Source organism: Capricornis sumatraensis, chromosome 15, assembly GCF_032405125.1.
Source record: "Capricornis sumatraensis isolate serow.1 chromosome 15, serow.2, whole genome shotgun sequence".
In the NCBI taxonomy this organism is placed as follows: Eukaryota; Metazoa; Chordata; class Mammalia; order Artiodactyla; family Bovidae; genus Capricornis; species Capricornis sumatraensis.
This window is the reverse complement of record NC_091083.1, coordinates 67,083,642-67,096,004: the sequence shown is the minus strand read 5'-3', so window position 1 is coordinate 67,096,004 and position 12,363 is coordinate 67,083,642. Positions and strand designations below refer to the sequence as shown.

Here is a 12,363-nt window from a genome sequence, read left to right as displayed (position 1 = left end):
TAAATAAAACCATCTAAAATAAAATCGTCTCTGCTCTATTTCTTTTCCATAATTGAGTATAGCCTTCAATAAATATCTACTAAAAATTTACTTAAAATACTGGATCCAAAATGAATGGCCAAACCAGATATTAAGAATGCATTAAATAGTTCAAGCTTTATCTCTCTATTAATGTTACAACCATGTAAACTTAAAAACAAACAGTGAACAGTCATTTTCTCCACATTTGGCACATGAATTTCTTGCAAAATAACAAAAGCTGAGCTTATTCTTATTTTCACATACATACGTTTCATATTGTTTGACTTTAATGTTTCATAGATATCCAATCCAGCAGTTCCCAACAAAACATCAGATTTCAGTGTCTGGTGACTCCACACACGAAAATGTAATTTACTCACAGGGGTGACAATACTACAAATGAAGAAAAAAAAAGGTGAAAAAAGTATTTCCTTTAATATCACAATGGAATTCTAAATAAATTACAATTAAAATATCACCACCTATCTTACAGTTTACAGCCAATACTGCCTGTATTCTATAATCTTATGAAAAGCATATCTGAATGCTACAGGTTTACACGGTCATCTTCACGCACTGCTGACCTACAGGGACGATTACATGTATGCATCATCAACAAAAGTAAAAGTGCTCACCATGCTACAAACTGTTGAAAAATAATTTTACTTTAGTAGTACAAAAAGCTGAAGCTCCAATACTTTGGCCACCTGGTGCAAAGAACTGACTCATTAGAAAAGACCTGGATGCTGGGAAAGATTGAAGGCAGGAAGAGAAGGGGACGACAGAGGATGAGATGGTTGGATGGCATCACCAATGCGATGGACGTGAGTCTGAGCAAGCTCTGGGAGTTGGTGATAGACAGGGAGGCCTGGCATGCTATTCACAGCGTCACAAAGAGTCAGACACGACTGAGAGACTGAAAAGAACTGAGTACAAAAAAGTGATTTGTACAAAAAACTAAATTCTTATTTTATGTCAGGTAGTGTGCTGAGCTTAGGATTATTTCATTTAACCTTCACACTAACCCTGAGGTGAGAATACCTCTTTCATCTTCACATACAGAAGCTGATATTCAGAGAATAAGCAAATTGCCAAATATCACACAGCCAGCTGGTGACAGACTGTAATCTGAACAAAGATCTGTAATTAAAATTTGTATTAAGAATGTTCTCAGTCAGCTAAAGATTTTAGGATTATATTACCCCATGTTTCACACTGCTAGAGGCAAAGTGTCCAGGACAACTGTCAAATAAGGCCATACCTTGCTAAATGCCAATACAGAATAAAAATCTGAATTTGCAATAAGCTGTATAAACACTATTTCAATTAGAAAAACAGAACACTATAAAACCTATAATAGTCCTATGGTTCGAGGCTGTAAGACTTTCCTAACCAAGGACAGAACTCACGCCCCCTGAAGTGGAAGTGCAGAGTCCTAACCACTAGACCACCAAGGACTTCCCAGGGGCAGATACTGTAACCGAAGTAAGAAACTTTCACCTAATCATTGCCCATTTTTGGTACAATGTATTCATTCTCTTTCAAAACTTTCAGATGTTACTTTCAGGAGAACATATAGTAAATATTAAGAGAACATTTCTATGTTAGTCATCTGAGTAATCACAATGGGGATGGAATAAAAGTTAATTAATTTTACTTTGAAAGATAAACTCTGCCATCAAAGATGGCAAACTATTTCAATTCAACTCTTGAGACAAGTATGGAAAGCATGCTACCTAACAATGGAAGCTGTGTTAAAATTGCAGGCCAATCTCCTGTAACTTAAAAATTCAGAAGTAAGTGTTCCCCTCCAAATATCCAGGCTGAAGAGCACTACCATATAGGGCTACAAGGAGAACTTTTTTTCTTAACTTTTAAACCACTAAGTTCATGTTGCTATCAGCTCAAGAGCCTAAAAGTATATTTATAGTAAGCACAGATAGCAGTTGGTAGAAAATAGATGAGCATTCAGCCTATTATTCTGAACATCTCCAGTCATTATTGGAGCCTGTGGCCTTTTGAAGGTTTGTTTTTTTTAAAAAAAATGTTACTCATACACTGTTTTAATCTATATCAAATCTCTAATGGGGCACTAATTAAAAATGAAGTCTAAGAAACATTAATGTTGAAATAAATACAGATGAGAAACATTAGAATGATACTTCTGAAATTAGGTCTCAAGATGATCTTTGTAAAATTCTTAAGTTTCATTTATTTGTTCCAAATCATTATTAAGTACAACAAGATGTACTAGAACTTCAAAAATCCATGTTAAAGATTAATGTAGGTATATCCAATTTGTTTTGTCATTTATTAGAAATATTGTTCACAGAGGCATGTATCATGTAAAGAGAAGAGCTTATCATTTCAGGTGTCTCATCTCACCATTTAAAAATAAAACATTTTTAGTAACAGGTTTGTTTTTCTAAGAGAAAAAAATGAACAATTTCAAATGTTATGGAATGAAAGCAATTTGTCTACATTTGATAAAATAACAACTGGTTATATTTTGAACTATGCTTTAATATATAACATACTGTATTATTTTAAATATATAACATACTGTATTATTTTAAAAATATAACATGCTGTATTATTTTAAAATCTATTTCTTGATAAATCATACATTTTCTTCCATTTTAGTAGAAAGTTTAAAAATTAACCTATAATTCCCTTCAACCTATTATGCTTTTCTTACCAACATTTAGGGCTTTGTCAATTAGTGCTGAAATTGAGCTATATCCCACTTCTATGAATTTAAGTGACAGATAAAAACAGGAACGCACAGACATATGCACAGGAATGTATACTGCACTGTCTAACAGCACAACATTAGAAATCAACTGTATCGGAAACTAGTAAAATTAATCACAGTCCATCCATATTAAACAGTATTATATAGTTATATTAGGGATGTTAGACCTGTATGTACTCAGAAAAAAAGGATGAATGTTTAATATAAAAACAGGGTGATAGAATAAAATGTATAATTTTTTTAAAGAAAAAAAATGGGTAGGTTTTGTGTGGGCACTGTAATTTTCAGAAACAAAAAATTTAAATTTAAAAAAAACACAAAATTTTAAAACTAAAATTTAAAATAAAAATTAAATAAGAAAAAATGAAGTGAGGTCCTGATATCCCTCTATTTCCAACCTAAATTAAGGAAAGAGCTGCTAATATTTCTGGGCCCATAACCCTGGGATCCAGAGAAGGCAATGGCAACCCACTCCAGTGTTCTTGCCTGGAGAATCCCAGGGACGGGGAGCCTGGTGGGCTGCCATCTATGGAGTCACACAAAGTTGGACACGACTGAAGCGACTTAGCAGCAGCAGCAACCCTGGGATCTCTCAGCTACTATTTAGTGGCAACAGAGATACCATCAACAACTAAACGAGAATGCAATGAAAAGGAGAAACTAGGAAAACAAATAATTAAAGAGAAACGAGACTAAAAGAACAAGGGGGGTAAAATTAAGAGGGAGGAGGAACCAAAAAAAAGTGAAAAACTTTCTAAAAGCTGCATTTCTGCTGACCTATTAAACAAAAACCACCACAGAAAATACTTTCAAACCTACACTGTGAGAGGCTGCTTCCATTTGGGACTGTTCGTATTGTTGCATTTTTCTGTCTTCTTTGACTGTCCGTCTACTGTGACTTCCACATAAGGACTTGGCCCAAACCAATTCTTTTTATTCTCTTTAAGCTTTGCTGAAATGACTAAATAAGAGAGAAAACATTTCAGTATTTGAGATGTTAGTCCATCCTTAAAATCAATTTAATTTCACTAAGATTAAACAAAGCATTATTTTTACTCAGGAGAAGCAAAGCAGTTTGTTCTAAAATATTCACAAATTTTATTCACGTATGACCTGTGTATTTCTTACCATCTTATTAAAAAATATAGGACTTCCTCACACCATCCACACAAATTCCCATCAGCAGTATCACCAGTCCCAGAGATCTTCAGGTCAATTAAAAAGTACATTGACAAACTTGGTTAACAAATATGTGAATGCCTACCATCTATCAGATATTATTGTTCTAAACCCTGGACAGAACAGTTTATAATTAGAGATAAGCCCTTGTGATGAAAAAACAGCCTAAGGTGGCAGAATATGAGTTGGTAGTAAAGAAGTTTTCTAAGGATACGGTACTTTCAAGCAACCATCTAAACGACAAGGAGCTATCCATGTCAAGATCAAAGGTAGGAAGAAGGGAACATTAAGAAAGAGGTACAAAAGCTTTGATCTAAGAAAATTAGAGCAAACAGAGAAAAATGGTAAATAAGGTGAGATCATATTTGGCTTTGCAAGCCAAGATAAGGAATTTGGGTTTTATTCTAAGCATGCTAGAAAGCCACTGAAGGAAGAGTTACCAACTAAGATTATGTCTAGCATCTCATATATTACCTTAGCAAGAGCTTCTCACATCCTGAGCCTGAGTTAGTCGCCACTGCCATAAAACAAAGAACAGCCTTGTCCCAGCCTTGTGTGGAAGGAAGGCACCAAGAGTAGATTTGCATCTGGAACACCCCACAGCTCCCACGGGAGACAACTGACTGGTCCCCTATAAATGAGATGACCACAGCCAAGGAACTATTTTACTACCTGGATATCTACTCTAACAGCAAAGTTCAGAGATGCCAGTGCCTATCAAGACTAACAGGCTGTTGCAAGTTGCTAGGAAAGTTTATATAGGAGCTACGCAAGAAGTGCAATATACAGTCCAACACATAGACAATCTGGGTACTCTAGCAGGCACAGCCCCAAGTGGTGGCCCTGAATCCCCCAACTTCACTTTGATCTAATATTTTACTTCTGTCCTTTTACACGTAAGAGACTGCCACAGCCATCTAAGAGACAGTAGGTTAGACTAGGGTGGTGAACATGGATATGGGGAGGAATCAGTATTTTCTAATGAGAATCAACAGGATTAGATTACATCAGTGAGCTACGGAAAAGCAGTAAGGATATCTCCTGTGTTTCTGGCATGAGTAACTGGACAGAAGATGGTATCACTGAATAAGACGGAAAAGATCTAGGAAAGAACAAGTTTGAGGAGGGTAGCATGGGCAGGAAATCAAGTGTATTATAATGAATGTATAAATTTGAGATGCTCGTGAGACATCAAAGTGGAAACACTAAGCAAAATGTCTTTTTCAGACCAGAAAATGCTCAAGTGGGGATCAGACCTATCTCTGACTAATATGTACTATAAAGCCCTACTACTTAATACAAAACTTAATTTAATCACAGGATTGCCCCAGAAAAATCCCTATTTTTAATACATTTGTGGTCCGAGAAAAAGTGAAACAGCCCATACAATCATGCATAAGTTCATTTTGTTTCAGGGGCTCTTGTGATCCTCTAAAACTGATTAAGCCTAGAACAAAGAGCAATGCAGCTACCCTGAGTGGCTTTTTAGGATTCAAACTTTTGAAAGCTATTTACCACATAATCCCACTCAACCCCACTAGAGCCATTTTAGGAAACTTTAAATGGGAAAATAAAAAGAGTAAGGGAGACTAACACCAACTGTTAGTGTTTTACTGTGTCTGGCACCTAAATATTATCATACTGACCCTCACGACTATTCTGCAAGACAGGTATTATCATCTTAATTTTTACACATAAGAAAAGAACAAGGTCAATAGTATTTAAAAGTTTATCCAACGGTCACAGCAAAGCTTGGACAGGAGAAATTATGTTAAGTGTTCAAATCTCAAAGTTTAGATTGCACAAAACTTTCATTAGAGTCCTAACATTGTAAAACAGATCAATGTACTACTTCCTAAAATTTAAATTCCCAAGGTAAATTAGAAGACTATGAATTATAAACTAGAAGAAAATGAATCAGAAAAATGTCAGTATCATCTGTTACCTGGGCTACACCTAAAGGCCTCTAACCACTGTCTATTTTTACTCTCACTTCTACAGTCCAATTCCTCATAGCTACTAGAATTGTTCCTAGAACAGAGGTGACCATATCAATACTTTTGAACTCCCTAATGCCTGAAAAATGAAGTTCAAATTCTTCTGGGGCATCTTACATTGCTTACTATGCACTTTTACAGCCTCTTGCTATACAAAATCCTACACAGGCCCCTGGTGTTCTAACCACTCTTACCAGTTTGCTGTCCCTCACAAGGACCATGTACTTTGACGGCTCATATGCGCTACTTCCCTCCACTCATAATGATCCTTTTTCCTTTTCATCCAACACAATTCTACTTCCTGAGTTGTCTTTAATCTCTTCTCTTTGAAGGGTTCTTTAAATCTAACAAGTCAAAATCATTCTATGCTTGCACAGCATTTTCTTATTTATATATGGCTCCTGTCGCTTTTCATTCAGTCTTAGTTCTTAGTTTTTACTTATTTAACTCAACCTGCAATCCCCTTCATGGGAAGGTATACCAAGTGTGTATATTTAAACTTCCTCTCCAATATGAAATAGAAGTTCTGACAATTTAAGTATAAAGAAAATTAAAATAAATAAATAAATGTAAAGAAAGTAAAAGTGAATCCTTGGGTTATTCAACTTATTTTGGGAATCAGAAGGCTATAAGGAACAAGGTAAAACAAATAAGGGTGCTGAGATCAAGTTATGATTAGCAATATGATGAACTGATAGGAGATAAAACCAGTTATGCAAGGATTACCCTCTGTGGTCAGAAGTCATGAGAGGCCACAAGAGGCCTCTGTAGCAGAACTATGGTTTGTCTGGGCATAACTGGATATAAACTCTTGACTTTAAAGTATGAAGGACCCTCCTGGTCTCTAAGCATTGAGAGCTAAATATATGGTATTCTAGTAAATCTGGAAAAATACAGTAATGTTTAATTTCAACTTTTAAGAACTGAAATAAGATGGTTTCTCTTCCTCAAATGATGAGCTCTGAGTAAGGACTGAGACTAAGAAATTTCTAGGAAATACCAAAGTACTTATTCTGCCCATGTAAGTATAATAGCTAAAGTTAAGTGCAGAACATAATTAAACAGGAAATGGCTAAAGATAGGGGAGGATGTAAGAAAACAGACTTATGTCTAAGGTAAAGGAACAGGCCACAGAATTAGAGATAAAGAATAAAGAATGATCCAGGAAATCAACTTATTCTGGGAATCGGAAGGCTATAAAGACAAGGTTAAAACAAACAAGGATGCTGAGATCAAGTTATGATTAGCAATATGATAAACTCTCAAAAACATTTAAGAGTAAGTAGGTATTTCTGATTTCCTGCTATAATTTTTGTAACTATCTGATAAATTACAAAAGGATCTGCCCAACACAAGGATCAATACAGGTACATTCAATACCCAACAAAAGTGTTAAGAAATCACTTCAATGCCAACAGAAGTTCCCAAGGGGATGCCTCATATAGTACCTTGATCAATGAAAGCGTAGCACAAAAGACCACCTTTCTACTCCAGTTCAAATTGGAATAACAAAATGGCTATTCATGTTATTTCTATAAATTAAGAGTCAAATCATAAAAAGTGTGACTAATGAACTGGCATGATTTTAAAGTTTAAGGTGTAAATTTGTACATATAAGACATCAGGAAATAATTACAATTAAATTTAGTGAACATTCATCACCTCATATAGATACAAAATTAAAGAAATAGAAAAGGAATTTTTTTCCTTGTGAGAACTCGATCACTTGTGATGAGGTATACTTTATGTAAATTCTGAAAAAGAAAAGCAAGGCTGCCTTTCCCTTGATGTTCCTATAAAGAATTATGTGAAATTAAAACACATCAAGTTCTCTAAACAACCTATTTATCAACATAGTATCAATTTATGAATTAATTTTTTAAAACTCTTGCTACAACTTATACAAGTTTTTATTAAGACTTATTATAAGGTGTCATTTCTCTAATAAATTTTCTACTTGCCCTCATCTGTTAAGGAAAAGCCATTAGCAAATGTATATACTGTAAACAAATTATGTATGTACGCATGTAATGTATGCATGACAGAAAGAGCTAAAGAAATAAATCTGAGCAGAACCCCAGAGTAACATTTTAACTTTTGACACTAAATTTCCCTATCAGTCTTTTACAGCAACTTTCTAAAACACCAATCCAGTTTACTGCTCTTTGTTAAAAACACTGGTTTCTTCCCAGCTCCCTTAGCAATGACTTTTTTTGGCAGCCTTGACTCATGTCAAGGAGATGACCCATCCTATGCATTCTCACAGGTCCCTGCTCTGCAGCAGTGGCTTTCAGGGATGTCGAGGGCAGCCTTGGCATTTCCCTCCTTCGGGCCATTTGCTCTGTCATGTTCATTCCTGAAAGATCCTTTTATACCTTTCTACTTTTTAAATAGTAGCAATGCTTCAAGCACCACTTTCTTTCACAGCAACTCTAGTCAAATACTACCCATTTTTCCTGACCAAAGTCATTATCACTTGCCATTACCATATACCAGGGCATATATTTCATACTTGCATATTTATGCCTTTCTTGAATTTTAGAAGTGTTGAGGCAGCTTACCAAAATAAAATAATAAACAAAAAATTCAAATACTGCAGCGAATCCATTAACACAGAATAAAAAATACAATGTCAATTAAAGTGACTTGCGGGAAAAAAACTTTGTTCTGAGGTTTCTAGCACCAAAAGCAAAGTAAATAGTGAATTACAAAGGACACTTGATTGTAGTCAACTTGGCACTCTACTGTTTATTATCTGATGTTTTCCATATCTGCCATATCTAATGATGTCTTTGCTAAATATATAACTTTTATCGATAATTCACAGTGCCTGTTTTTGTTAAAATGCTTTTGCCCTATACTTGTACATTCTCAGAAATTTTAGACTCAAGATTAAAACCTTATAAATGGCTAAGAATTATGTCTTCTTGAGGTACATTTAGGTATTAAGTGTTTTTCTTCCCGTGACAGTCACAATAGCAAAGATAGATAGCTTATGCAAAGAAAAGTTGAAAGGAATATAACTTAAATCTTGTTGCTCAGAAGGTAAGGAATCTGCCCACAATGCAGGAGACCCAGCCAGGTTCGATCCCTGGGTCAGAAAGATCCCCTGGAGAAGAGAATGACTACCCATTCCAGTATTCTTGCCTGGAGAATTCCATGAACAGAGGAGCCTGGTGGGCTATAGTCCATGGGATCGAAAAGAGTAGGACACAACTGAGAGATTAACACTTTCACTTTTTCTTTCCTCATACTACTATTTTAAATTGCTGACTTTTAAAAAATAAAAAAGCATGTATATTGCTTACATAACTTGAAAAGCTGACTATTAAATTCTCTAAATCAAAAATTTTAACTTAAGCTGTCCCCTAAAAAAAAGTCTTAGGAAGCCTGGCCCAATGTAAAACAGCTACTCAGACTAGACTGAAGATGGGGAGAAAGTGAAAGTGTTAGTTGCTCGGTCGTGTCCAACTCTTTGGGATCCCATGGACTGCAGCCCTCCAGACTCTTCTGTCCATGAAATTCTCCAGGCAAGAATACTGGAGTGGGTAACCATTCCCTTCTTCAAAGGGTTTTCCTGACCCAGGGATTGAACCTGGGTCCCCCACACTGCAGGCAGATTCTTTACCATCTGAGCCACCAGGGATGGGGAAGGGAGAAACAACTAGAATCTGGCTTTGGCAAAGAAATATTAGAATCTTTCACTGAAAATCAGGTATCACTAAGAAAAGAGACTGGAATCAGTGAAAGAATTCCCAAGAATAAATTCTAGCCTGCTTTCAACTTAAGAAGGTGTTACTTTTATGTAACTCAAATACTTTTAGGTTTCGAGAAAGATAATAATAATACAGTTTATAACTTTATATTCATAATCTAGAGGCGGCTGTAAGCCTGGTACAGTATTAACAGAAACTAATATAATCAATAAATGCCATTAAATTAAAAGGAGAGAGACTAAGTTTCCATTGTGTAATACACACATGCTTGTCTAAAGAAAAATCCAGTGCCTCACTGGCTAGTACAAATGGTTTCTATAAAAAGACCCTACAAAGAGATCATATGGAGCCTGACTGTGACGGTCTTAGCCCAGTTTTAAAGAAATTCACTAACACAGCCAAGGAGAAGCACTGAAGGTTTCTGAGCAGGTACAAATCAGGTGGCATTTTAAGAAACATTAATCTGAAAGTGATCCACTTGGTTAGCATGGTTAGAGGAAAAAAACAGGTATTAGCAAAGTAGTAAAAGCAACCAAAAAATTTAAATAGGCATTTCTCAAAAAAAAAAAGATATACAAATGGCTAATAATAAGCACACGAAAAAAACGCTCATCATCATTAACCATCACAGAAATGAACTCAAACTCTCGAGATACTATGTCACACCCATTACAATGTCTCTAACCAAAGATAACCATTACAAGGGTGCTTACAAAACTGTAACCCTCATACATGACTGCTGGGAATACAAATTGGTCTGGATGCTTTGAAAATTAATTTGGAATTCCTCACAATGCTAAATGTGGATATTACATGACCCAGTCACTCTACTCCCAGGAACACACTCAAGAAAACGGAAAACATACAACTTCACAAACAGTTATACACAAATGTTCATAGCATTATTCATAACAGCCAAAAAGTGGAACCAATCCAAACACCCATCAATTGATAAATGGATAAAGTATTTCCACATATGGAATAGTATTTGGCAATAAAAAAAAATTAAATACTAATGCATGCTACAACAGGGATGAATCTTGAAAACAATATGAGTAAAAAAGTCAAGAGACAAAGGCCACACATTTTATGATTCTATTTGTATTAGACCAAAGTAGGCAAAGCTATAGAGAGAAAAATAATTAAGCTAGGGCTGAAGGTGGCTGGGGAATATGGGGCAGGGGTTTCTTTCTGGAATGGTGAAAATGTTCTAAAATTGACTGGTGATGGTTACTCTGAGAATGTATTAACAATCACTGACCTCTAAATGAGTAAACTGTATAGTATGTGAATTAGCTCTCAACAAAGCTAAAAAAAATCCAAATCAAAACAAAAAACAATAGCAACTGCCCAAGCATGTTTAACAAACCCAAATCATATACCATACCCAATAACAACCTGAAATTAAAATGTTATTTTTATGTATATACACATTATGTTCATTTATTCATTCAGCAAAAAATTTAACACCTGATATGTAAAAGCCACTAAAGGTTTTCTTCTCAAAAGATTTTTTATTGATGGTGAAAGTGAAGTTAAAGTCATTCAGTCGTATCCGACTCTTTGCGACCGTATGGACTATACAGTCCATAGAAATTCTCCAGGATACTGGAGAGGGTGGCGGGGTCGGGGGGGGCACAAAGAGAATGAGGGAAATAATGCAGTAGATGTTTTTAAGACTTACCAGTGATCTGAAGTTGTGATTTCATGGTCAAACTACCCATTGAACCAAGCTGTGATCCACTGCCAGACATGTCACCAACAGGAAGGCAAACCTGAACAGGGCAAAGGAAACACTGTAAACATTAAAAATTCCCCCACTTGAAAAATATGTAAATGCTAACCAGGCCATTTCCACGTCCCACGGAAGACCACAAAATACCAGTGGCCTTCACACTGCTAAAATTCTAGTATCCATCCTGTGCTAAACTATCAGCAAAATCTGAAATGGCTGAATTTCTTTCTTCCGTGGTTTACTTTCTTCTTTTAGTTCCCAAGACACATTCTCGAGGTTTAATGTCCTACCTTACTGATTATTCCTTCTTAGTCTTCTTTGATGATTCCTTCTGGTCTCTCTACCCTCTTAATACTGGAAGGTCCTAGGGCTCAGTTATTGGTTCCCTCTTCTCTCATATCTTCATATTCATTTCCTCAAGGATATCATCCAGTGTTATAGCTTTAAATATCATCTATATAGCAACAAGTCCCAACTTTACATTTCTATCCCAGATTTCACTCCTGAATTATAAACAGCAACTTCACTTGGGTATCTAAAAGACATTCGAAACTAACACATCAAAAATGGAACCCCGATGTCCTCTGTAAACTATCTCAGTCGAAGACAATTTCATCCATTCAGATGCTCAAGCTAAAAACTATGGAGTTATTCTTGACTCCTTTGTTCATATGTCCCTTCCCATCTGCTGACAAATTCTAAGGTCTCTATTTGCAAAATACACCTAGAATCCAGCCATTTCTCATCACTTCTATCATCAACCTGTTCATAGCCACCTGACAGCTATCTTATTCCTAAATTATGCCCCTCTCCTAGATTAACCTAAAGTGACCCCATGGACTGTACAGTCCATGGAATTCTCCAGGCCAGAATACTGGAGTGGGTAGCCTTTCCCTTCTCCAGATGATCTTCCCAACCCAGGGATCGAACCCAGGTCTCCCGCATTGTAGGCAGATTCTT

At 35.8% G+C, this 12,363-nt stretch overlaps 1 protein-coding gene across 1 annotated transcript in view; it reads right to left on the bottom strand.

Annotated features, from left to right (window-relative positions):
• The window catches only part of ITCH (itchy E3 ubiquitin protein ligase), a 69,082-nt gene extending 57,660 nt beyond the window's left edge, over positions 1–11,422 (bottom strand). Inside the window, exons 1-3 of the mRNA XM_068987604.1 lie at positions 11,353–11,422; positions 3,596–3,737; positions 290–414 (exon numbers count right to left, since the gene is read on the bottom strand). Coding sequence (XP_068843705.1) covers positions 290–414; positions 3,596–3,737; positions 11,353–11,422 — 337 coding nt within the window. The remainder of the gene's footprint in view (positions 1–289; positions 415–3,595; positions 3,738–11,352) is intronic.
• Between the last annotated feature and the right edge of the window lie 941 nt (positions 11,423–12,363).